Source organism: Pan troglodytes, chromosome 10 (assembly GCF_028858775.2).
Source record: "Pan troglodytes isolate AG18354 chromosome 10, NHGRI_mPanTro3-v2.0_pri, whole genome shotgun sequence".
NCBI classification, from domain to species: Eukaryota; Metazoa; Chordata; class Mammalia; order Primates; family Hominidae; genus Pan; species Pan troglodytes.
Genome location: NC_072408.2, coordinates 103,740,963 through 103,768,437, shown reverse-complemented (window position 1 = coordinate 103,768,437; position 27,475 = coordinate 103,740,963). Strand labels below are relative to the sequence as shown.

The 27,475-nt window shown below is 36.7% G+C and overlaps 1 protein-coding gene across 16 annotated transcripts in view; it reads right to left on the bottom strand.

Annotated features, from left to right (window-relative positions):
- The window catches only part of NEDD1 (NEDD1 gamma-tubulin ring complex targeting factor), a 71,624-nt gene extending 45,897 nt beyond the window's left edge, over nucleotides 1-25,727 (bottom strand). For 3 of the 16 annotated variants that reach the window (XR_001708205.3, XR_008538324.2, XM_016924022.3), the window contains exons 1-6: nucleotides 25,467-25,563; nucleotides 25,143-25,163; nucleotides 22,864-23,007; nucleotides 19,945-20,039; nucleotides 15,547-15,663; nucleotides 13,152-13,292 (exon numbers count right to left, since the gene is read on the bottom strand). Coding sequence is in view for 7 of the 16 variants with exons in the window: in XM_016924022.3 (XP_016779511.1) it covers nucleotides 13,152-13,292; nucleotides 15,547-15,663; nucleotides 19,945-20,039; nucleotides 22,864-23,007; nucleotides 25,143-25,155 (510 nt within the window). In the remaining 9 variants the exon portion in view is untranslated. Of the gene's footprint in view, nucleotides 1-13,151; nucleotides 13,293-15,546; nucleotides 15,664-19,944; nucleotides 20,040-22,863; nucleotides 23,008-24,910; nucleotides 25,164-25,466 lie in introns of all 16 variants that reach the window. The other 13 variants (XR_008538325.2, XR_008538326.2, XM_016924021.3 and 10 more) reach the window with 8 other exon arrangements.
- Between the last annotated feature and the right edge of the window lie 1,748 nt (nucleotides 25,728-27,475).

Here is a 27,475-nt window from a genome sequence, read left to right as displayed (position 1 = left end):
ATAAATGTTCCCTTCAGATAAACCTAAGTTCAGTGGACGCTCAGCAAACCTCTGTATGATTTAGGTGAATTACTTAAACTCTCCAAAACTCAGTGGTCTCATTTACATAATAGAAAACACTCTTGTTTTCCTGACACAATTATTTTGAGGATTAAATAGCATTTCTGTACAGAATCAGGTACACAGTAGCCATCACCATTTCCAGAAGTTCATAACTTACTTGCTCATCATTGCTTATGTACCCACCATTCAACCATCTTTTACATATTTTTTAAAAGACCCTTAAGTAACGACATTGAATTCTTTAAATGTCTCCAATTATTTCTGTGATAATACTAACAGAATTTCATTTTTTTTTTTTTTTTTTTTTTTTTGAGACGGAGTCTCGCTCTGTCGCCCAGGCTGGAGTGCAGTGGCGCGATCTCGGCTCACTGCAAGCTCCGCCTCCCGGGTTCAAGCCATTCTCCTGCCTCAGCCTCCCGAGTAGCTGGGACTACAGGCGCCCGCTACCACGCCCGGCTAATTTTTTGTATTTTTAGTAGAGACGGGGTTTCACCGTGTTAGCCAGGATGGTCTCGATCTCCTGACCTCGTGATCCGCCCGCCTCGGCCTCCCAAAGTGCTGGGATTACAGGCGTGAGCCACCGCGCCCGGCCCAGAATTTCATTTAACTTTCTATATCTATTAAATCTTCTCTTTAGAATATCATTAAGATATTAGCTAAGAATCCTGGATAAACAAAACACTGATTTACTAAATTATATATATATATAATTTATATATAAATATATTTACTTGTGTGTGTGTATTTATATATATATATATATATATTTTTTTTTTTTTTTTTTTTTTAAAGAGACAGGATTTTGCCATTTTGCCCAGGCTGGTCTCAAACTCCTGGACTCAAGCACTCCACCTGCCTCAGCTTCCCAAAGTGCTGGGATTACAGGTGTGAGCCACCGCACCCAGCCTCCAAATTATATTTAAAATAAATATTAACTTATTTCAGTATCAGCAGCATTTAAGTCATTAACTCCCTATCTTGTTCCAGACTAAACTATTTATAAGAAAAGAATTAAATCAAGAAGCTTATGGGGGGAAAAAAAATCCCGGCAGTATAAGCAGCAATGCTATTTTTTCCTATACCACATTATTGTGTAAGAATGTTGCATGTTTGTGGAGGAGGGAGATTGTTTCTAAATATAAAAAACCTACCACTCACTAGAGGTGGGGGGGGAAGGTTTCGAAAACTTATTTAAAAGTAGTTACACACAATATATAGATGAAAAGCATGGCTGTGTTCCAATAAACTTTACAAAAATAAGTTGGCTAGACCATAGGTTATAGTTTTTCAGTCTCTACTAAGATAATTATTTAATAGAAAAAATATTTTTGATCACAAAGAAGAAGAAAAACCATCCATAATCCCACCACCCAGAGAAAAGGTGGTTGACATTTTGAGGGGGTATCCTTTAAGTATTTTTCTGTGTGTATGTATGCTTCTGTGTATTCAGTAGAGTATCAACAGAAAACCTGGAATCATACTTCATTATAAACAGCCATGTCAATGTTTTCTACTTGGTTTTAATAGCTGTTTAAGATATGAATGCATGAGTATACTAATTTACCTAAATAATATCATGTTAGACATTTGGGTTACTTCTGATTTGCAAGTACTCTGATTACTATCCTTTTTTAAAATTGTTAATTTATGAAAAAAATTGTAATTCATTGATGTTCATGCCTTAAAGGTTCTCAGTTGAAAATATGAAATGACTATTTGTCTTTCTTCTTTTGCAAACTGCTCATTATTCTACTCTGCCTATTTTCTATTGGGCTATGAAGATTTTTAAAATACTAATTTGCAACTGCTCTTACATTGCAACTGCTCTCATACATTGTAAATACCTTCCCTATTTCATTTAAATTTTGTGAATTTTTGTCTTGCTTTTTGTCAGAAGTTTTAAATTTTTATATATTTAAATTTATCAAACTTGTTGCCAGTGACTTATAACTATACTTCTTTATATTTATGCTTAGAAAAGCCTTCCCTTTGCACAGATAAGAACATACATTCACATCATTTTCTTACTAGGCACTATAAAGCAGTAAGAAATTAATACAAACATCTTAACATACATATGAACATACACACATATATATGGCCATAAATATACATAGTGTTCCTTTGACTCCATCCTATCTTCTTGATTCCCAGGGCCTTACATCAAGCACAAATCATCTGTCACCTAAGCCACTACATAGTTATCCCATTTCCATTCTCAGTGGCTTACTATCCATCCTGCACTCTGTTGCAGTAACTAACATCTTCAAACCTGAAAAATCTCAACATATTTGTCTTTTGCTTAAAATCCTTTCAATGGGAGGTCTCTGAGAAGTTACTGGTTATGGTGGTGGCAGAGTTTCTGAATGTCCGTCAATACTGTGAGTGCATGCGTACGTGTGTGTGTGCATGTATGTGTGTGTATGTGTATGTAGAAAAGCAGGCCTGAGACTATCTTTAAAAAGTCCCACACTCAGGGTTGGTCCTTGGCTAGCATCTGCGAACTTGGGTTTTGGAAGGGGTCCCACTGCCTTAACTCGTAAGAGTGGCTCACTCACTCTGCCTAAACTTATTTGTGATAGATATGGTTTAAGGCTGAACCACAGCTGAACACCTAATTTCCTTCTGGGAGTTTGGAATTTTGGTATGTGTTAGGCAGTGGACTCCTAGATATAACCAGCCCCCCCCCCCCCCCAATAAAAACCCTGGGCACTGAGGCTCTAACTAGCTTCCCTGGTAGACAACATTTCATATATGTTGTCACAATTTGATCCTGGAAGGGGTTAAGCACATCCACTCTAGGAGAAGACCCTTGGAAGTTAACATCTGGTTTCCTATGGCCTTCACCCCATGCACTTTTCTCTTTGCTGGTTTTGCTTTGTATTCTTTCACTATAAAATAAATCATAGCCATGAGTATGACTATATACAGAATCCTGTGAGTTCTCCTAGAGAATGACCAAATCTGGTCTTAGAAATCCCCAACACAGCATGTGAGAGAGAGACAGAGAAAGAGAGAGAGAGAAAGAGAGAGAGAGAGAGAGAGTGTGTGTGTGTGTGTGTTTTACAACAGATAATAAACTAGATGACCAAAAACTAAAATCCCACAGACAACATTTACAACAAACTAGATGATGAGGTATCCCCATGAACCCCCAAACACATGCTGAGAGGTCAAACAATTAACAGCCATAAGTCCTTCATGGTACTGGTGTCTGTGCAGAAGGAAGTAGAAGGAATAACAAGGAATCTGTGACAGATCTGAGAACAGAAGCAGCCCATAACAGCCAAAAGGTATTCACAGAAAAGCATGGTGGCCAATTTTACAACCTCAGTCAAAACCCAGAATATCCACTTCATTAACAGGTCTGTGCTACAGGTTTGCAGGAAGGTCAGGACAAGAGCAGTTTAGCCAGAGAATTCCAAAACTGACCAGTGAAAGTGTGTCCCTCTCAGGTCAGAGCCCCACACTGAGGAGATCTGCTAGAAGTGGAAGCAAACCTGAACAGGATGGAGGCAACAGAGCTGAAGGCAACAAAGGTTCACAGACAGGTGGAAAAGTAGAGCAGAGTCAGGGGACCCCAGAAAGCAAGCAGCCATTAAAAAAAAAAATATATATATATATATATATACACACACATATATGTGTGTGTGTGTGTGTATATATATGAAAACAATAGGGAGCTCTGTAAAGTTAGAAAAGCCACTTTGACCTCCTTTTGTCTAGAAGTTCAGGGAAACTAAAACTAATTTCACAGATATATCCCACACAAACTTATGAAAACAAAGAGAACAAGGAGAAAAACGTTCTCAACAGATGATCAGAAAGAAAAAAAAAATACAAGACATTAAGAAAAAAAACATAAATTTAAAACTCAGAAAAGAGATGTCAGAACTTGGGGAAGAATTAGAAATTTTTTAAATCTCTTCAAAAATGAAGGCTAATTCAGAAGGAATTCAAAAATGAATAAACACAACAGACAATACCTTAAAGACAGGTTAAAAAGGAAGACATTTTTAAAAATCAAAAAGAAATAACAAAAAAGTTTAAAAACACTTGAGAAAAAATGATAAACCACTGAAGATAAGCAAAGAAAATGCAACAACAAAAAATCCAAAGAGAGAAAAAGAATACTAAAAATTATAATTTAAGAAAAATTTCCAAAAATAAAAAAAGACTTGAAACTACATATTAAGAAACACACTATGGGCCGGGGGTGGTGGCTCACGCCTGTAATCCCAGCACTTTGGGAGGCCGAGGCGGGCAGATCACGAGGTTAGGAGATCGAGACCATCCTGGCCAACGTGGTGAAACCTCCATCTCTGCTAAAAAAAACTACAAAAAATTAGCCAGGCGTGGTAGCAGGCGCCTGTAGTCGCAGCTACTCGGGAGGCTGAGGCAGGAGACTGGTGTGAACCCAGGAGGCAGAGCTTGCAGTGAGCCCAGACAGTGCCACTGCACTCCAGCCTGGGCGACAGAGCGAAACTCTGCCTCAAAAAAAAAAAGAAACACACTATGTACCTAACAATAGCAATACATAATGACCAACATCAAGATATATTCTAGAAAAATTACGTGGCTTTAAAGAAAAAAAAAATTCCTTTGAATAACCTAGGAATAAAAAACTAGTGACTTAAAAGGGTTTCAAAAGCTATGAAATCACATCACACATTTGAGACCAAAGATAATAGGGTAACACTTAAGCTCCTTAAAGAAAATGTAAGCCTGCTACTAAATTACGTTGAAAGAGAACTTGTACTCTCAAAGAAAAGAATCAAAAATCAGAAGATACATACTTATGAAAACAATATTAACATGTGCTCATTTTTATTATAAAAATTTGGAAAATAAAACAATAGAGGATTGTTTAGGTAAATGATGGCATTGAATAATGAAATACATCCAGTCATTAAAAATTATGGTTATGAAGACTAATAATATGAGGATACCCAGGGTAGATCACTAATGAGAACAGGCAGAAAACATGATTGGACAAACAGAATGAGTATTAACTATATGGACAGAAGACAGAGCTATACATAGAAACACTGTTAGAAAACATCTTTCAAATAGCTTTCTACTGAAGAAAATTTAGAAGAGAAAAATAGAAGGAGAAAAGTCTTTAAGAAGAAATATACAGATTTTCCATTTATTTTGTGCCTACATGTCAATTATAAAATTGCTCAAGAACATATGATATAGGCTAGTCAAGTGTATACAAATACTACAGAAATATATAGAGAATCAAAGAAATGTTATCATATAAACATTTTATACCAATGCTCCTATATAACATAAAAAAGACCACTTCTAGATAAAAAGTCTTTGTAGTCAAAGTTTTTGAGTGCTGCAATTCTGGTATAAATATAACCAGTCAATGAAATAAACCAATTTAGAATAGATTCATTCTTGAGAAAACTATTATTTCTAAAAATGTAATTAATATTTACATTTACCAGATCTCCATACTCAAGCAGACTATTAATGCTTACAAAATCTATACATAAAACATTTCATTTAGGAAAAGCAAATGGATTTAACATATACTGAATAACATATACTGAAATGTCACAGAAAACCTACATTTAAAGATCATTTTTTAATGTAAGGAATCAATGCAATAGATTGACATTTGTAATTGCTTTGGAAAAGGCTGCAGCTTGAGAAAGGTAACACAAGTTAGCCTATTTGTGAGCCTACGATGCTAAACTTGCTAAAGAGTGACATGCAATTATAACCTAAGTAGTCTGTCAGCCCAGGAGTTCTGCAGAAGCAGCAAGGCTCTTTTCCCCTGTAGAAAGACACTGTGATCCACATAAAGCTAATAACTTTAATTCAGCTCAGACATTTCAAAGTTGGATTCTAAATATACTCAGGAAATCTTATTTCAATATATACAATTCAGTATGATGCAGATTCTGTGAGATTCCACATTCCTATCGCTTTCACTAAGACACTAATTTGATCATTTTTAAAGATTTGAAATTCATATTGTTCATAGAAGCAAAAATAGAAAAATTTTTAATTTAATCATAGATGTGCCCTATTTACCATTTTTCTCAATAAGTAAAACTGATCACAGAAATTGGCCTAAGTAACAGACTGAATTCAATTATGTCAACTTTTTGACAGATTTGAAATTTTTATGAACACTGTTTAAATGAACATGATATATATTATACACACACACACATACACACACAATTTTTTTTTTTTTTTTTTTTTTGCTCTGTCACGCAGGCTGGAGTGCAGCAGCACAGTCATGGCTCACTGCAGCCTCAACCTCCCAGGCTCAATCCCTCCTCTCACCTCAGCCTCCTCAGTAGCTAGGACTATAGGCGCGCACCACCACACCTGGCTAATTTTTGCATTTTTTGTAGAGATGGCGTTTCACCATGTTGCCCAGGCTGGTCTCCTGGGCTCAAGTGATCTGCCTGCCTTGGCCTCCCAAAGTGCTGGGATTCCAGGTGTGAACCACTGTGCCTGGCCACGATATTTTTTAACTGAAATGAATTTTGAGAAATCTTAACACGTTTTTTTAATTAATAAACATTCATTAAGTAGCAATTCGATGCTTTGGGCCACAATCAGATAAAACAGGCAGTACTGCTTGCAGGAAAAAAAACTAATTTGAAAAAAAAAAAAAAATTCCAAAGGTTTAAATTATGCTGCCCATAAAAGGAAAACATAAGTATGTAAAATCATGAAAACTGTCTTTCCTCACTAAGAAAACTGGGACTGCATCCTTACCAGCAGAAGCCAACTTGCATTTCCTAGCCCATGTATTCTGTTTTAATGGTATAACTTATTGAAGAAAAATGAAATAAAATGGTACACAAAACAAATATAACCATTTGTTCCAGGGAAAGGGGAAAAAAACCAACACACTCTAGTCAAATTTTTCACCCTCTTTAATGCTCTCATTTTTAAATCAGTCTAAAACACAAAATATGATCACTGGGGTCAAGTTGCAACTGGGTTTGGAGGGAACACATTAAATCTAAAGATGTTCAAACCATTTTAGAGAAGTAAATCACAAAAGGTATTTTAATGGATTGGTATTCATTAAAAGCTCACAGTAATAGCTAACATCCACTGACCTGTTACCAAATGGTAGGCAATGTGATAAACACACTCACCATCTCATTTAGCCATCAAAAAAAAAAATCCCTTTGAAAGTATATTATTCTCACTTGAAAGATAAGGAAAAGGAGGCTTGAGAGTTAAGTAACTTGTTCAAGTTCACTGAGCTAGCTAAGGTGCTTTACTCCTAGTGCTCTCCAAATAAATGTGGGACTTACCACATAAAGCTACATCAGAAGATCCTACAGAGATACAGAATGCCCAAGCAGGAGGCAACAGGCCCATGAAGATCTCAAGTTCTAGTTTATCTGATCTTAGATAAGAGATAAGCTTTGAGCATTACTGTTTTCCTAAACTAAAAGATATATTTAATTCAGTTCCCTGTGCAAAGTTATCAATGAAAATCCTTTCAAAATTAACAATACAGCAACCTATCACATAGAATTTTAAAAGATACTGGTGTGAGGAAGAGGTATAGGTACATGTTGGACTCCTGCACAAAGAGACAAGAAAATAGTGTAAAGTTTCCAGAAGCTTTTCACCCTCAAACCCTTATATATTCAGCTGCTCCTGAGCTAGATATACAAAAGAAAATGCTACCACTTCTGAAGAGCTGATATGTAAAATAGTCAATTAAGAGTTGTATGATCTGAAAGTCCTGGAATCTGTTTTCTCATTTGTAAAATGAGAACATATACCTCACAAGTTAGTAACAAAAATTAAACGAGACAATGTAATTCAATGCAATGATCACAGTGCTGAAACACAATAAATGGTGGTAAGCATTCTATGCTGTGATAACCTCTGCTTACAATGCTCTCCAAATCCTCTCACCACATTCTCTGGTCCCTCCCCAAAAACCCAGGTCTGAATAACTTGGACTTTTCCTCAGGCTACCACTGAGACATCATTTCCTTTAAAATGCTTTTCCATTCTTCCCAAATGGCTTAGGTGTCTCTCCTTTAGGTTCCCTTGGAACTCTGCAGTTTATTGCTTTCACAGCACTCAACATTCTGTTTGGTTAACTGTATACTTATTGCTTATTGCTACTTTCATCTAGGATGAATAAATACGAATTATAGGAGCTAAATGATGTAAAACTTCCAACATAAATAGTAAAATCTGCCCACAATACACAGCATCCTAATAAGATAAAGGATATCTACAAAACAAACCTTACAATGACTATCATGCTTGGTAGTAAATTGAATGCTTCTTCCAGAATTTGGGGACAAAATAAAGATGTCCACTATCATCACTTCTATTCAACACTGGATTGGAGAGCCTAGTCAACGCAATAAAGAAAAAGTAATAACATATATAAAAATTAGGAAATAAGAAATAAAAACTTATCATTCACAGATGACAGCCATGATAGTCTATAAACTGTAAATACAAAAAAAAAAAAAAACTACAAATTCTTTCAAAAGAATCAAGACTGTCCAAACTATTAAGTGAATTTAGCAGAATTTTTGGATAAAATGACAAAAGACAAATATGAACTGTTTCTCTCTACAAGCCACAAAGAATAGGAAAATAAAATTTAACAAAAAATGCAATTAGAAATGTATCATCAAAAAATCAAATGCATGGTAATAAATCTACTAAAAGATATGCAAGCCTTCTACAGTAAAAACAAAGCACTGCTAAGAAAAATTAAAGGCTTAGATAAATAGATAGTTATACCATGTTCATGGAAGAATCAATATTGTTAAGATAGTAGTTGTTCCTAAATTGGTCCATAGATCCAATATAATCTTAATCAAAATGAAGCAGATTTTTTGTTAGAAATGGGCAAGCTGATTCTAAAATTCAGCTAGAAATGCAAAAGGCCCATAGTAGTCACAGTGAACTTAAAAATATCACGATCTACCATAAAGCTACAATAAGCAAAACTAGTAACAGTCAAACTAGACCAACAGAACAAAATAGAACGACTACAAACTAACATATACAGTTACCAGTTTTGCATGAAGGCATTAATGTAATTCAGTGGGGATAGGTTGGTCTTTGTAATAAATAACATTGGTACAATTAGATATCTATAGGACCCTCTTTCACACAATACACAAAAATTAACTTGAAATGGATCATAACAAACATAAATAAGAAAGATAAAACAACAAAGCTTCTAAAAGAAAACACAGAATAGTATCTTCAAAATCTTGGGGCAGGCAAGATTCTTCAAGAGAACACAAAAAGCAACAAACATAAAAGAAAAGACTGACATATGAGACTTAACTTCATTAAATTTAAGAACTTCTGTTCACTAAAACACACACACACACACACACACATGCAAACAGGCATATAGTTTCACTCACACACACACACACACACACAAACAGGTATTAAGGAGTAAAACAGCAAGCCATGGCTGAAGGAAGATATTTGCAACATGCATATCCCCAAAATGAATCTACCTGCAATACATAAGAAATTATAAATAAATTTTAAAAACACGAATAACCCAACATAAAAATGGGCAACAGACCTGAACAGTCACTTCACAAGAGGCATATAAAAATATACTTAACATCATTCAACATGGACAAATGCAAATTAAAACCACCATGAGACAGCACTACATAACCATCAAAGTGGCAAAAATAAGACAGATAATGCCAAGTATTAGCAAAAATGTGGAGCAACTGGATCTCACAGCCAGCTGGATTTCACTTTAGAAAATGTTTTGGCAATTTTTCATAAAGTAAAACTGTATGCCTATGCTACAATCCTGCAATTCCACTCCTAAGTATTTACTCAAAATAAATAAAAACATGTATCTTAAAAAAAGACTTGTACAAAAATATTCATGGTAGCTACCTTGTAACAGCTAAAACAAGACAATTCACTGCTCATCAACAAAAGAATGGATAAATGGTGGCCCATTCATATAAGGAAACACTACACAGAATTAATACAGTATGAACTACTATTCCATGCAACCAAGCAAATGTAATGATGACTAAAAGAAACCAGACACATATGATTCCTTGCTTTTTTTTTTCTTTTGAGACAGGGTCTCACTCTGTCACTCAGGCTGGAGTGCAGTGGCACAATCAGAACTCACTGCAGCCTCAACCTCCCAGGCTCAAGTGATCATCCTGCCTCAGCCTCCCAAGCAGCTGGGACTACTGGCATGCACCACCATGCCTGGTGAATTTCTTTATATTTTTAATAGAGATGAGGTTTTGCCACATTGCCCAAGGTGGTCTTGAACTCCTGGGCTCAAGGGATCTGCCTGCCTCAGCCTCCCAAAGTGCTGAGATTACAGGTAGCCACCGCGTCTGGCCCACATATGATTCCTTTCATAAAATATGAGGTAGTGACTGGAAAAGACAAAATCAAGTCCTCTGGTGTGCTGGCAATGTACTATATCTTGATTTTGTTAGTAGTTACACCAATGTATTTACGTATACATAAAAATTCAACAAGCTGTACACTTAAGATATATGCACTGCACTTTATTGTAAGTTACACCTCAATTGTTTTAAAAAAATTTAAATCTTTTACACAAAATTAGGCCAAAAGGTATAGTCAAACCTAATGTTTTCAGGAATATTCCTTCATGTCTGATTTTAATAAGAAAACTCTCTAGCAAGATACAATAAGCATAAAAATTGAAGTATAAGAATATACATAGTAGTATCTGGTCTAATTTTTATGGTATTGAAAAGTCAGTCCAAAATTTATAAATTTGTCATGCTTCTAACACACACAAAAAAAGAAAGTTACTCTATGTCCTTAAAAAAGATATTTGAACATTAATGATTTTTTTCACAATAGTTCCAAAGTTTATAGGCTTAGACTTTATGTCTCTCCTTTATCAAAATATAAATAAAAATCACCAAAACAAAATATAATAAGTTCCTGCTTTTATGACAATATTAGCACATTCTAAAGAGCATCCCTTTGGCAAATCATTTATCTTCATCCATAAAATGCAGAAAGCGAGATTACCTCTAAAGGCTATTTTTAATGTTCAAGGATTCTATGATTCTGACATTCAACTAATTAAAAACTCTGATTAATTTCCCTAAATACCTTCCAAAACAAGTCTTTTGTGTGACATTCAGTCTTACATCAATACTATATTCATATTTACCCTTTTCCAATCTTTTCTCACATTGGTCCTATATAAAGCCCATGCAATTTTCTTTCTCCTTATTTTTGTTAATGTGATTTCCTCCATGTAAAACATCCCTCTCCCAGCTGGGTGTGGTGGCTCATGCCTGTAATCCCAGCACTTTGGGAGACTGAGGCAGGCGGATCACTTGAGGCCAGGAGTTAAAGACCTGCCTGGACAACATACTGAGACCCTGTCTCTAATATTAAAAAAAAAAAAAAAAAAATTAGCCAGGCTCCCACTTGAGCCCAGGAGTTGGGGCTGCAGTGAGCCATGATCATTCCCCTGCACTCCAGCATGGGCAATAGAGTAAGACTCTCTAAGAAAGAAAAAAAAAAATCCCTCTTCTAAAGCTTTATATTTGCCTAACAAAATCTTTGTCAACTCTAAAAATATTCATACATTCAAATATTTATTATACATCTTCTCCATGTAAGGCAAGAAACTAGAAAATAGACTGAGGACAAAGAAACAGGCCATGGTTCCACCAATAATGTGGACACGTAAAAAAGACTAACCCTGGCCGGGTGCAGTGGCTCATACCTGTAATCCTAACACTTTGGGAGGCCGAGGGAGGTGGATCACCTGAGGTCAGGAGTCCAAGACCAGCCTGGCCAACATGGTGAAAACCCCATCTCTACTAAAATACAAAAATTAGCTGGGCATGATGTTGGGTGCCTGTAATCCCAGTTACTTGGAAGACTGAGACAAGAGAATCGCTTGAACCCGGGAGACAGTGGTTGCAGTGAGCTGAGATTGCGCCACTATACTCCAGCCTGGGCAGCTGAGCGAGACTCCGCCTAAAAAACCAAACAAACAAGCAAAAAAAGAGTAATCCCAATACAAGTTAGAAACAAATAATTGGCAAAGAGGCCAGTTTATATTGTCATAGTAAAAACAAAATCAATAAGCCTTAGACGTAGCTGAAACTCCCCAACCCTTTCAATTTTCCCTATTTTATTCCCAGATAGTCTTCTCTCAGCTGTTCTGAATCACCATAAGACTGTTTTATATCACTTACTCATAATACCATTTATATATCTGTATTATTCCCCAATATATATGAAACTTAAAAAAGACTTTTTCCTGTATGCTTTTCATATCCACTAAATTTTTTAAGCACTAAATACTATTCAAGTAATAATTTAAAAAAACTACTTCCCAAAAGTGAAGATCTCCCATATTTTATAATAGTTATGGCCAAAGAGATTACAATTAAGTAAAAATTGAAAGAACTTGCACCTCATGGGAAATTTCTATGGCGAATTTTATGGAAAGTCAACCAAGAGTTAGGTTCCTTGAAAAACTGAATTTATTCTTTTGAACATTTTTTATAGAGGAAAAAAATTGACTTATTTTCCTTTTAAAAAGTTTCCCAAAACACTCTTATATTAACCTGAAATATATAAGCTTCGATACTTTATCACATACCTACAAAAACAAAAATACAAAACTTAAATTACTCTCTGCCTAAACACACTCAATCATTCCATGTCCACAAAACAGTATTTATGAGTGTATCTGTCTTGCAGCTGACAAAATCTGAGCTATGTGACACATTTCTATAACAGTAATGCTGTAGAAAGATTAATATCCATTTTTTACATTTAACCTATTAACAACTATTTGTATTTTATTATGCTGTATATAGTTATAGTCTAGAAGGATGTGACTATTTGATTACATAATAAAATTTATATAAGCACCATAATCTAGTATGAATTAGCTTGCTATCTGAATATTTTAAAACACTACCATTTAAAAATAGCTAAAGTTTTTCAATCAAGCATTTCAAAAATTTAAATTCACAGTCTTATGTAAGATACAATTCAAAATCTATCTTACCAATTTTACTCTGAATAAACTCATACTGTACCTGGTTACTACCATGGCCAAAAGGAGTACTAGATAAATTAGTGGTTACACTGTGCAAAATAATTTCACCACTAAGAGATCCAGAAGCAATGTAGCAATCATTCCAATTGTATGTTACACAAGTTACTTGATCTTTATGATCCTGAAAGAGAGAAATGAAAGTAAGTACACTGCCCCATAATCCTCGAACAGCCCATTTTCATGTTTCTGTAAATACCATACATTATGTATTTATCAATCTAATATTTGCTTTAACATTTTCCTCAAATATACAGAGAATTATTTTCAATAATGATAAAAATGGTCCAGGCACTTTAAGAGAGAGAGAGAGATTATGGACAGGTAATTTTCTACATGGCATTATGTCTTCCTTAAAGAATTCACTTCCTCTGACAAATATCAGGTATTCCAAGTTGACTATTTTGAGTTTCCGCTTTAACATAAAAATGGCAGAGAATATGCTAAATGAATGATGGAGGCAAAGTGTCAGAGGAAAGAGAAAGAGCTACTGTGAATGAAGTTGGCAGAGGAAACTTTATGGAAGACATAAAGCTAGAGTTCAACCTTAGAGAAAAGAGAAAAATCATGGGAAGGGGAAAGAAACCAGACATTGCAAAATGGAGGAGTGGGAAAAACAAATGAGCAAGGCATCTGTGAGATAACAGAAGCTGCTTCCATTTGCTGAGAACCTGCTAGTGCTGGGAGCTTTACATATTATTTAATGCTTAGAAAAGCCTGAGGGGCAAGGTCATTTTGCCCATTTTATAAACGAAGTACATGAGGACACTGAGAGGTTAAGAAACCTGCGCAAGCTCACGTAACTGCTAAGTGACAGGGCCAGGATTCAATTCCATGTCAAACTCCAAAGCCTCTCTTCCTTCCACTATACCAGGCTGCCTCTCAAATCCAATTAGGAATACACTTTGAGGAAGTAAAACTTTCAGGTTTTAAACAAACTGAGTTCACAAGGACTATGTTTTCCAACATCAAATTAGAGATGTCTAGCAGGAGAGAAAAGTGACCAAAATTGGGAGAAGAGTTTTTAACAGGAAGATGCCATATCTCAATAATACAAACAAACTAAGCCCTGTATCTAATAATTATTTATGTAATAGCAAGAATAGTAGCTATGATATTCCACTTATATTACAACTTTTTCAAGTGGTCCTTCAAGTATTTTCAGAGATTTCTTTACCTATTATTCCTTTCCCAAAACCAAGGAACACTTGCTATCTTGAGGAAAAAATGTTTGATGAAAAGAAAAAAGGAAGAGCAGACATTCTGGGTATCGTTCCCATTTGGGAAATTAAGAACATGGGGTCCAATGTAATTTCTATGACTTTTATAAAGAGGCAGGTGTCTTCCTAATTTCAACTGTGGAGAATAAGTCATTCAGCAAACATTTACTAAGAACCTACTAAGTGCCAGAAATTGTGTTAATCACCAGGGAGAGGACTGTAGAGATCCAAAGGTAAAAGATTAGATTTCCCACTATCACAAGTAGTCAAAATATTCATTAACAGAATGAATGAGGGAGCTAAACATTACGAATTTCACACGGAAAAGACAGAAAACCATCCAGAGTAATTGAGAAAGCTGAAAATGGAAAAAATCATCAAATTTTGCCATGCAGGGATGGGGTAAGTGAAGCTTACATGGGTGATGGGTTAAAGAAAGTTCTTCCTCTGTGTATGTGTGTAGATATAAATATGTTTATATTTTTCATATTAAAACTTTTTTAAGACAAAAATTAATTTTAAGATCAACTTCTAAATATTAAAAAGACAATATAATGAAAAGTAGAATTCCAAAAAAAAAACCAGACTTTCTTGTGCTGAATATTTTTATTTTCTGAAACTACAAAAAGCTAATTATTAAAGAAACATTAATTGTAAATAGTAAATTAGTTTACAAAATATTACCAAGTTAAAAATACAAACACACACACACACACACACAAAAAACACAAACAAGAGCAGCCAAATATACTATGTAACTAAAAAGCTGACCCAACTCTGATTACTGTATTGAATACTATCATCACAAAACAACTCTCATTTTTTCCACCTTGCCCTAAGGAAAGATCCCTGATGACCACAAACCATAGTTTAGAAAAAAATGAGTGAAGTGGTTCATTCAAATAAGAGTAGAACTAAATGAAAAAACAAGAAAAAAGTTTTAAATGTTGATCATATGCATTAATGCTATACATGTAAGAAAAAAGACATAAAAACAAGTTTTTGGCTAAGTAGCACCTTTATTTTCCCTAACAAATCTTAGTTCAATTCTGAAGCCTCTTATTTTTATCATAAAAGCTCAAAAATAAAAGCTTGGTAAGTACTCTAAATGCATTAAGATATCCATTTTTTCGTGAAGATTTTTTTTAAATTGCTTACCTTAAGAGATCGATGAACTCTTTTTGATTTTAAATCCCAAATATTAACAGTGTTATTTAGGCCTCCGCTTACCAAATACATAGATGTAGAATTTAAATTGACACATGTCTGCTTTTGCTATTTAAAAAAAAAAAAAAAAAAGTTACCTTAATTTAACAGAGCCCAGAGCTGACTTTCAGGTCTCATCCAACACTTAGTAAGCATATGATAAATATTGGTTAAATTAAATACTATAAACATGCTAATCTTGTACCAAAGAGCCACTCTCTCATTGTCTTTCTTCCACATGGATCCAACAGCTTTTAAGGGGGTCAAAAATGCTTCAAGGAAATCAAATAGATTTGCATTCACTTCTGTGGACCGGTGATGACACAGGAAGCTTAGAAAACACTGGCAGTCCTGGTCTCCCATCAGGGCTTGTTTGCCCATCCTATCTCCCCTTGATAAAGCCTGCTCTTGTATTTCCACAGAATATCCTACATTAAAATCAATCCCCAGCTCAAAAATTCTAAAAATAGAAGAGACTTTAAAAGAATTTCCAGTGTACAGCCCTCATTTTACCGATGGGGTAAGTTTTTTTTTTAAAGAAGTCAAGATACTTGCCCTAAGTCTTCCAGCAAATCTCCCTGTTAAGGAGACCAAGTCTCAGACATCAGGTCATCAAAGCCTGACCTCAACTGTTCCCCATCTCTGTAAAGACACCATCCAGTTTCTCAAGATAAAAACCCAGAATAACCCTTGATTTCTTGTTCTCCCTCCCCTCCAATCTATCAGTAAGCTCTCTAAACTCCAACCCAAGAATGAATCCCACATGGGCTCCCCTTTATCTATAGCTACTACTAACACTAACCCAAGCCTTACCAAACTACAACAGCAGCTTCCTAACTGGTTTCCCTGTTTCCACTCCTGCTCTCCTATATTCCATCCTTCATAAGTAGGGTGGACTTTAAAAATGTAAATCAGATCATGTCTCCTTCCTGTTTAAAAATCTTCAACGGCTTCCAATCACACCAAGAATAAACTCCAAACATTTACCTGGCTTTCGAAGTCCTATTATTTGGGCCCTACCTCATCTGTTACCATTTTCTTCCTCATCCACTAATTCTCCAGCCATACTGACCTTCCATTCCTTAAATATACAACCCTATATTTGCCTCAAGGCTTCTACACAGCTATTCTCCTTGCCTAGAAAGCTAAATTCGCTGAACCCTGTTTGGAAGACTTTCTGGTCAACAGATATCAACTTAAGTGCCACCACACTTCAAGGGACCTCCAGTGGCTACCTAATGTAACTTGCTATCACAATATCTTATTTTAGTTATCTGCATGATAACTTACCAATATCTGGGTATTTTTTGTTTACTAGTTTACTGCCTGTCCCCCGCCAGAATGTCAGTTTCACTAGCACAAGGCCCATATCCATGCTCCATCTTTATAGAATGCCTAAAATACAGATGTTGTCAAGTTCTTCTCAATGAGTATCTTTGAGTGTCACCAATTTGGTGGTGCCATCAGTAACTATGCTACACAGAACAGTGTTGCATTTTTTTCCTATGTAACCTTTAGATGAACTACGAAGTCACATTAGTTGGAACTTCCACAGTGCATCCTTGGATTCTTCAAATTCAAAGGAGACACTTCATGACTTCAATAAAAGTTAAAAGGCAAGCTATGTAGGTTTAGGCAAATCATCTCACCTTTCTGAGCCTATGTTTCTGCATTTGAGAAACGAAAGGTGAAGACTAGATCTACTGTTCTTACTTTGAGAATCCATGCTTCTCAGAAATATCTTCTGCTCAAAAGAGATTCTTTAAAGGGTGCATATGATCCCCTTCCTCTAGCCCTTCCCCCATTGCATGTTCAAATACTATAAACATGCTAATCTTGTACTAAAGAGCCACTCTCTTACTGTCTTTCTTCCACATGGATCCAATGGCTTTTAAGGGGGTCAAAAATGCTTCAAGGAAATCAAATAGATTTGTGTTCACTTCTGTGGACCCCAGGGTTCCTTCTAGCTCTAAAATTTTGACCAAGAGTATCAACTAACATATAAAAATAGCAAGATGCACACAACATCAATGTTTCAGTATAGTTGCTGTAATTCTCCTGCAGATACCATTCTAGGAATTGACTTTAGTTGAGGGAGACTAAGAAGCTTTAGAATCTGGTTGTCACTGCAAATCAGGACAGTTTGCTAAGAACTATCAAAACAGCCTTTAAATAAAATAGAAAAAGATGGTGTCCGTTGAAGATCAATATATTGGGACTCCAATCATCACAACAACTACAATTACTCTTAAGGGCTCAAAATAAAAATTATATTTAGAGCTGGCTAACCCTGTTGATAGGTCTTTTTTATGATAATGTATTATTAATGCAACTAATGAACTTAAATAATTAATGGAAATTGTGTGGTTATTATAGGAATCCTGTACTGCTCAAGGTGCAAGGCAAAGGTACATTCTACTTTAAAGAGGTGAAATGCAAAATCAAAGAAAATAAATATGAACTTAAAGTTCTACTCTAAAATTTTAAAATCAGTTAAGATCATAATTTATTTTCTCAAGTAGAAAAGGTCTAATGCTTCAAATAATACACGAGTAAGAGGACTTCGAAGTTACAAAAAGGTTATTAGCACATTAATATGTTACTGTAAACATTACTAGTAAAAGCTAAAAAGCCAATGTTTGCAAATATTTTCATAACTAAATTAAAATAGATTGAAAATTTGAACTCAACTAATCTTACTTTTATCCAACAGCATTATGATACAATTTGTTAACTGTGGGAAAGAGGGCTAAAAATCATAGCAACTAATTTGGAATATTCACAAAACTCTCAGAATTATGTCACACTTGTAAATACCATCTGTTATTTTTATACTTTAAAAAAAAGCTCCCAAATACTGATTCACTGATTCTAAGGCATAATGCATAACAGTAGTACATATATATAGTGGTAGAGTAGAAGTTGAAATTGTTTTGATGTTGACATTAACAAGTTTTTTGAACATCTTAGGATACAAAGATCCAAAGATGGTTAAGATGTTTTGCCTGCTCTTGAAGACTTCAGTCTGCCTTTTATCGACCAAGACATTCTATGCCTTGATTTTGCTTAAGTCAGGTTAAACAGAGTGCCTCAAACTCCATTTCTCCTGTTAGCAGATGTTCCCTCTGTCCCAGTCTCCAACATCTGTGGGTTAGAACTGAAGTTCAGGTCAATCCCACTGGATACCTTTAGGAGAGGATTGATAAAAATCATGAGTCCTCTTTAAATTAGTTGAGCTTTTATTCAGTTGTCCTGCTGTTTTCTTTCTAATTGGGCTACTTTACCTATCCCAGTGTGTAAAATTATGACAATTCATAAGAATTTAAGATCTGCTAGAAAAACTTTGAAATTAAAAAAAAAAGCTATCAACTACCATATCTTTTTATTTAAATCTTATCTTATTTAAAAAAGAAATGGCTTTCAAAGAGTGTGTGACTAGAAATGAAGAAGCCAGTATTATCCTTAATCAGAGGGATTAACTTATAAAACAAAAGGATAAGCTGGGTGTGGTGGCTCATGCCTGTAATCCCAGCACTTTGGGAGGCCGAGGTGGGCAGATCATGAGGTCAGGAGTTCAAGACCAGCCTGGCCAACATGGTGAAACCCCGTCTCTACTAAAAATACAAAAATTAGCCAGGCGTGGTGGTGGGCACCTGTAATCCCTGCCACTTGAGAGGCTGAGGCAGGAGAATCGCTTGAACCGGGGAGGCAGAGGTTGCAGTGAGCTAAGATTACACCATTGCACTCCAGCCTGGGCAACAGAGCGAGACTCCATCTCAAAAGAAAAAAAAAAAAGGATAAGGCAACAGTACGTAGTGAGAGCTTCATTTAAACGCCCTGCGACCTAAGCTCATTTTGACAAAGCCAACCTGTTTAAGGAGAGTATGGGGGAGGCTCAGACAGGCCCCTCAGTACAGGTGGACAGAATCTGAAGCAGAGAGCTACCATCAGCTGTGAGTCTGTTTCTGATGGTCCTGAGCCCAAGATCAGTAAAGCAGTGCTGTGTCATTAGAGTTTATATGCTCAGGTCAACCTAGTAACCTATGTGGGATATCGTCCTAAAATAGCAGCAACAGAGATCCTCTCCCACTGAGGGAAAATGGAGAAATGAAGTGCCTAGTCAACAAAATTCAAGTCTTCAATTGTTCCCCTATATTCAAAACTATTTTACCTAAAAATACTTCAGTAAGTACACATATCTCATTTTTAAGTGTTACTATATTATTTTGAGCTTAAGTTAAAAATAATGCTTTTAAAAACCTTTATATTTAGTCGCAAGCACCACAATAAGCAATTGCCAGTCAAGCAAAACTAAGATTTTTAAAAGTTAAAAAAAAAAAAATCACTTACCCCTTCAGCAAGCTCTAAAAGTGGAACAGGTTTACATTTGCAACTTGAGATAACTATTTTGTCGCCACTGGAAGATGCTGTTACTAAAAAGTTATCTAAATGAGGAGTTATGGAGCATCAAACAATCCATGAACATCTATAGCACTAGACTATTATAAGAATTGCAATTATAAAAGCTAACACACTAAGAAGACAAGCAATGAGTATAGCTTACAGAGTAGCTTTCAAAAATGGCTCACATTACTATTAATAATTACTAAGACTAATTCTCTTTGCTACTACTGCAGGGAAGAACTAGCCTTCTTTCTGGCTCTGCTATCACTCAAAAGCTATTTAACCCACGTGAAATACTACTCTGTTTTCAAAGAGTAGGCCAGAAGGGCTAATTTTATCCTTCAAGAATGAGAGCATGATAAAAGCAGCATCAGCAAATATCAACCAACCTTTTCATCTACAGAAACTGTTCAAGATATTTATTAACCTAGTGCTTGGTAACAATCTAAACTAGGAAGCAAACATCCACACTAGTCTCCTATTTTTCTATTTAAAAAAAAAAAAAAAAAAGGCCTGATATTTTCCCAGAACATGAATTTTTGTGATAGAATGTTTCAATCTTAAATTAAGAATGACTATTACAGTAACTTGCAAATATTTTATAAATATGTATGGTTAAATAGGAATTGTGTTATGAGTTTTAATTTTTAAATAAAATGTAATTTTATTTACCTCCTTTTACATGAATTGTAAGTGGAACAATCAGTAAACACAAAACAGTTAGTATTTTAAAACTAAAATGATTAAATACAATAATATAACTAAGAATAAGAGTCTGATTTTGAGAGCCATAACAAATTAAAATATCAGAAGTTTACATCTGTGCTTTTTAGCAATTAAAATCTGTGAGTAAAAGCAATGGAGAAAAGTTAATTAGACACTCAGAATCCCTAACTGCATTAACTTTTGAATGTTCTGTATAACTTTCAGGTATTTTGTAAACAGAGCATAGACTGTAATTTTATTATGATACATGATGCAAATCAAATCATTTCTACCTAGATATTACCACAGCGAGAAAAACCATTTCCCTTTCCTTGACTTCTTCCTCTGTTTACCACTACTTTTCTCCTTAGAATATAGAAAAAAAAGGACTGAAACATAATGTGGGTGGGTAATCTATTTCTTTTTTATTTCTCTTGTAGTTTTAGAAATCATGAGAAAGTGAGGAACGTAAGTTAAAGGACAAGAAACAAAAAACTAATCTCTCTGGTGTCTCACATTAACCCCATTCTTGGAATCTATACTATGTGGACCCCAAGTTGCTAAGGCTGGGAACTCCTTGTTCTTCAGTAATTAACCTCCATGGAAGTGATCAAAGCCTTATTAAGAATAAGACTGTATGAAGGCTTTCAGTACACATCTGCTCATGCAAGAAAACTGTAAGACCAATTTCCAAAAGTCATACAACACTATCTCATAGCTACATCAGTTTTGTTGTTAGACTATTAAGTAGCACATCAGTAAATGCCAACTCCTAGTAAAACTTAAAACAAAAGTCAACCAAAAAATAATCTTACTACAAATTGCTACCTTTCTCTTATATAGTAAGAGGGAAAATTAAGCTCTAAACATAATGAAAATCTAAAAATAGAGAACAGCAACTTCATATACTTGTCGCTCTCTTTAAAATATTTTCCCTATTACACATCTGGAAAGTCCTTCAAAAATGTAGTCACTTCACCATGAGTTTGATTAACAGAGTACCAAAGTAATTTGTTTTACTGCAAAATCAAGGAATGATAAGGAGGTAAATTTAATTCAGTAAGAAAATTTGTCCTTCTTGTTATATACATGCAAGAATAGTAAGTCATATAAAACTTTTAATATTTTTGTTCCTGAACCAGTCACATTTTAAAGCTTTGATTTTTTTATCAGAAAGTAGAATACTTTGGTGTTGATAAAAATCAGATAAATGTTAAATCTTTGTTAAGAAATAGCGTATGAGTTTCACAAAAGAAAATTTCTAACATACCAATTACATAAAACATTTTCATATAAAAGGTGATAGTAGCACTGTGGTCACAGCAGTGGTTCTCTACTGGGAGTGATTCAGGCAATTCTGGAAACGTTTTGGGTTGTCACAACTAGAGGCTATTGGTACCTAACGGGTGAAGACCAATAAACCTTCTCCACGTGGTACAACATACAGGAAAGGTCCACAACAAATTTTCTGCCCCAAAAAGTCAATAGCACAGGGTTCAGAAACCCTAGTTTACAGTCTTCACTCCCTCATTTTATTTTATCCACATTGAGGAGCTCACCAAGACAGGGAAGGTGTCAATCAGAAACATAAAAAGCTTAGAAAAGTTCAATCTAGGTAACTTTACTATGTCTGTTTAGGAAATGTAATTTTCATCACACACACAGAGAGGAAGGAAGATATGGAGAGTACATTAGTAAGATGGAGATATTGGACAATTTTTTATCTCCTCCCCAACTTGCTTCTGCCTTCAAGTTCTGCCTTTAATTTTCAGTTCAGATCCACAAATACCCAAATGTAGATGCAAAAACTCATTCCAAAACCTTTTGGAATTATTTCCACAACTACCAACCTTATTCCATTTGGTTCAATAAGAAATTTTTGATAACTAATTCTATGGTGTAGACAGAATATACTTTTTTTAATAGCAGTGTTTTCAAATGAAGTGGGTTGTAACTAAATTTTTTTTAAATGAACGCAACAGATAAAATCAGAGTGCATTCATATGATATATTGTTTTGTAAATTACTATTTTACGTTATCTATCCTTGGTAGCAATGCAAAATACATTACTCAGTATGAGGCACATGCAAAAGTTTCATTGACAGTGGTTGTTTAACCTAATAAGCGGTTTGTGTGTGTGTTTTTTTTTTAAAGGATACTATTGCTGCTCCAACATATTGAGCTGATTCCATGTGGTGATGTGTGTGGGTTGAATTTATCCACCAATGTCATAGATGAAGCATCCCATATTTTAATATCATCTCCTGATGAAGCAAATCTGAGGTTTTCCTGCATGACTGCGCCTACAAATAGTTTAAAACAATGTATTTTAAAAACATTTAAGAATAGACATACTCAAAAAAAGGTCAAAATCTAATCTAAAACAAGTGGCTCTAACTCATTCATTTTTGTTCCAAACAGTGCAGTCACCAAAGCAGTTGAAGTGATTTTCCTAAAACATAAGCCAGGTCGCATTCTCTTAGCTGACCCTTCCAGTGGCTCCTCACAGTAATGATAATGAAATCCAGCCTCCTTAGCCTGCCTTATATGTCCTGGCCCCCATGTAACTCTCCTCTTTCTTTTCACTGGCCTTCTCTCTGCCTCATGCAAAGGCAAAGTCATTCTCACCTCAGTGTCTTTTCATTTGCTGCTCCCTGTGCCTAAGATGTTCTCCCCAGATTCCCATGGTCATCTACTTCTCATCATTCAGGTCTTAGCTCAAATGTTTCCTCCTATGAAAGGCCTTTCCTGACCACCCTGGCTAACGCAGTCCCTTCCTTACCTGGTAAGGGACTTACCAGTTTACCCTATATCCCAATACCTGATTTCATTTTTTTCATAGCACTTCCTAATATCTGAATTTTTTTTTTTTTTTTTTTTTTTTTTGAGACGGAGTTTCACTCTTGTTGTCCAGGCTGGAGTGCAATGGTGTGATCTCGGCTCACCACAACCTCCGCCTTCCAGGTTCAAGTGATTCTCCTGCCTCAGCCTCCCGAGTAGCTGGGATTACCGGCATGCACCACCACGCCCGGCTAATTTTGTATTTTTAGTAGAGACGGGGTTTCTCCATGTTGGTCAGGCTGGTCTCGAACTCCTGACCTCAGGTGATCTGCCCGCCTCAGCCTCCCAAAGTGTTGGGACCACAGGCGTGAGCCACCGTGCCCAGCCACTATCTGAAATTTTTATTTGTTCTTATAATGTCTGTCTCCCCACACCAGAGTCTTGAAACATTCCTGGCACACAGCAGTTTCACAACAAATAACTACTAATAAGTAACTTCCTAATTTTTAAAAAAAAGTATGATAAACTAGCATTTCTGCAGGTCAGAATCCAGTCACACCAGTTTTTCCAAAACTCTAAAATTAGCAATATGGTCAAATGAGATGCCACTAAGTCCCTATACCAATACTTGGACTACGATGCCTTCAATCATTTATTCAGAGCATACAGCTGAAACACGTAATTCTAACAAGGTGATTTCACAAACCAAGGAAGTCTAGAAAACAGAAGGCAAAGAAGCTGCTCTAGGCAGGCACTTTAAAGAGCAACAGGTAGTAATGAACGATAAGTGAGAAAAAAAGATGCTCAAAAGTACATGGGAGAAAAGGAAAGGGAGAGGGCACAGAATTATACCTCCCACACCTTCCTAGCATGGAAAGTGCAAGACTACTGCACAGCATTAGTGATGTCACAGGCAGGTCCCCGAGTCACCAATACAACAGCACACCTACGTCTAGTATAAGCCATTTCAGAGGACAAGTTAAAGACAGAATTATAGAAACGTTTCATTCTCGAGACAAAAAGTTAATGTAATTCACTCATGTGCTTCCTTATGCTCCATTCATCCGATACAGTGCTACTAAAAGCCATTAAAGTCACCTGCAGAGATGTAACACAATGTTTGGATTTGGAGCCTTAAACATGTGTAACACGTGCCCCCTTGGTTCCCAAGTCAAGGAACAACTAGTGAATTGCTGGAAAAGCGATCTCTAAGCCCTGTAACCACAACTGCAAGCTGTGTCTAACTGCATCTTAACCAGGCCTGGTGAGCTGCGGGGTGTAGTGGGTAGATCACTGAGGCCTGGGCTCAGAAAAACTGGGTTCAAACGACCTGCTCCAACTTAGGAAACACAACTCGCCGGGTGATTTAATGTTTGTTTTCGGCTCTTAAAGCGGGGCGGGGAAGAGGACCATCTGCCCACCTACCTCGGTCTTCTAAGAACTGAGCATTAAGGGAGAGACTTTACATCAGTCCCTCAAAGACGGTCCCGTCGAAAGCTAGCAGTCAGGACACAAGGCGGTAACGTCGGCCTGGGTTTAGGGACAGCGGCTACAGGAACCAATTCAACTACACCACTCAGCTGAAATGAAAGTTCTCCAACTTTCAATCACCAAAAATACACTTTACTTGCAGGACAACAGCTCAACTGAGGCTAACCTGTAAAATGCATCCAAGTACCTGCCAAAAGAAAAGTACTTGAGGTTGACAAAAAAGGAGACAGACTTGTGGAGACGAGGCAAACTTTTCGGAGGCAGCACACCCCACAAGGCTCCGGGAGGTGCGCGACCCCGGCCCGCGCCTCCCCGGACACTTCCCAGCCCAGCGCGCCGCCGCGCCCCCGCCCAGCAACCGCTCCGGGCGCGCAAAGCCCAAGGACCGCCGCCCCGCCCTCTGAGGGGGACGGAGCGGGTCTTAGGATCGGGAGGGTGCACGGACGCGGCGGGCGGGGGACCGCTGACCTCAGGGCCTCCGGAACCTCACCTCTCCGCAGCAACACAACAGGGGGCCGCGGCCGGCTCCGCGCTGGGCTTCCGGCTCCCGCCTGGACTGTTAAACTTCGGCGGCCGGAAGTCCCGCCCCGAGTGACGTCACGGGGCGAGGCGCTGCGTGCGGCTGTGGCTTCTGGCCGGACAGAAGTCGGGGTACAGAGGGTCTGGTGAGGGCGGCGCTGGGCATCCGCGGGGGAAGTTATCCCAGTGCCAGGGCGGGAACTGCGGGCCGGGGCGGCCCTCTCCACGCCCCAGCGACGGAGCTCCGGCCACTGCCAACTGCTTCTTTGTCATTCACTTGCTGTTTACTGTGTGCCAGGCACTGTGCTAGACTCTTGGGTGTACAGTGATGGATTAGCCTGGGGATACAGGGGTACAGTGAATTCTCGTGGTCCTTGGCCTTGTGGAGCTTACAGTCCACTATAGGAAGCTGACGTTATTAGATACTTAAATGGAAAGTGAAACTATGATAATGAAAGGTATAAGATGCACGAAGACCCATAATAAGGGAAACTATTGTGGATGTGGATTTAGGAAAGGTTTCCTACATGCGATTTACAAGCCAGGAAACGCGCTCAGGCTGAGAAATAACCCAAAGAGTAGGCGTCTGCACTAACCTACTTCAAAACCCATGATCTTTCTTTCGCATCATGCTGTGAGGTCAGGAACATCAAACATCATCTGGTTGGGAATTCTTTTGAAGGGGATACTTCAAGGTGGAAAAGGAAGTTGCTGAGCCGAGTTTTCAAGTGCCCCTTCCAAAGGTCCTTTTATAGCTCTACTGACAATTTTTGCTAAGAATATTTGTCATAAATATAGAGCATTTCTTCTGCAAAAAGTGTTATTCTTTCATCACAACTACATGGGGTGTGTTTCTGAACTAGGTACATCAGCCCCAGTTATCTGCATTCATATTGCAGATAATTGGAAAATTCTAATAAGTGCATTTTTTCAGAGCAGAAATTGAAATCGTAGCCAAGTTATTGAGGTTCATGGGGGAGTGGCAAAAGGAGAAAGATAGCAAGCAGCAACTACCTTAATTGTACAGTCTGCAGTTCTTGAGGCTATGAAATCCAATTTGGGCAGGGAGGAGGCCCAGAAAGTTGGGAACTAAGAAAGTACAGTAAGGGAATGGGGGCAGGGAGAATGGGAGCAAATGGAGAAAAGAAAACTTCAAACAAAAAGGGCAATTAATTAAATCTCTGAAAATTGAAGCCAGCAGGAAAATTGAGACTAGACTATATGAAAAAATATATAATAATACATGTAATATAATATATACATATTATATGATATAATAATAGTTATACATATAAAAATAGATATTTATTGGACACTTTACTAAGCACTGTATTTGTGTATATAGACGTAATGTGTATGTATGCAATATATATATAATTTCATCTTTCTAAAAACACATGAAGTATGTGCTATTATTTGTCCCCATTTTGCATATGAGGAAATAGAGGTTAAGTAACTTGTCCAAGGTTACAAGTTTAATAAATGGTAGATTCAGAAGTTAAACCTGGGACCATGAGACTGCAAAGACTGTCCCCAACCTTTATGCTATACAGTCAAGAGCCATAACACAGCGTAAAGGGCCAAATGGAAACCTCCATTCCTCTGTCCTCACTGATGCTGCGGCCTCACCAAATCTTACTGGCCCTGAAACATTCCTGTCATTTTTGTCTGTGCCGCTGTGCCTGTGTACACACTGTTTCCACTCAGTTCTGTATAATAGTTTAACGAACAATAGATGCCAAATGTTAGAAGCCTTGCTAATATATGAATTATATAAACATATACAGATTTCCAAAAGTAGCCATCACGACAAAGAATATTTCTAGAGACAAAGAGAAATATTTCATAATGATAAAATGGTAAATAACCACAAGCCATTATCAATTTTAAGTGTATACGTGAACATAAGAGAATTTTGAAATATATGAAGAATAAGTATCAAAGCTAAAGGAGGAAAAAAGCATACCCATAGTCATTGTT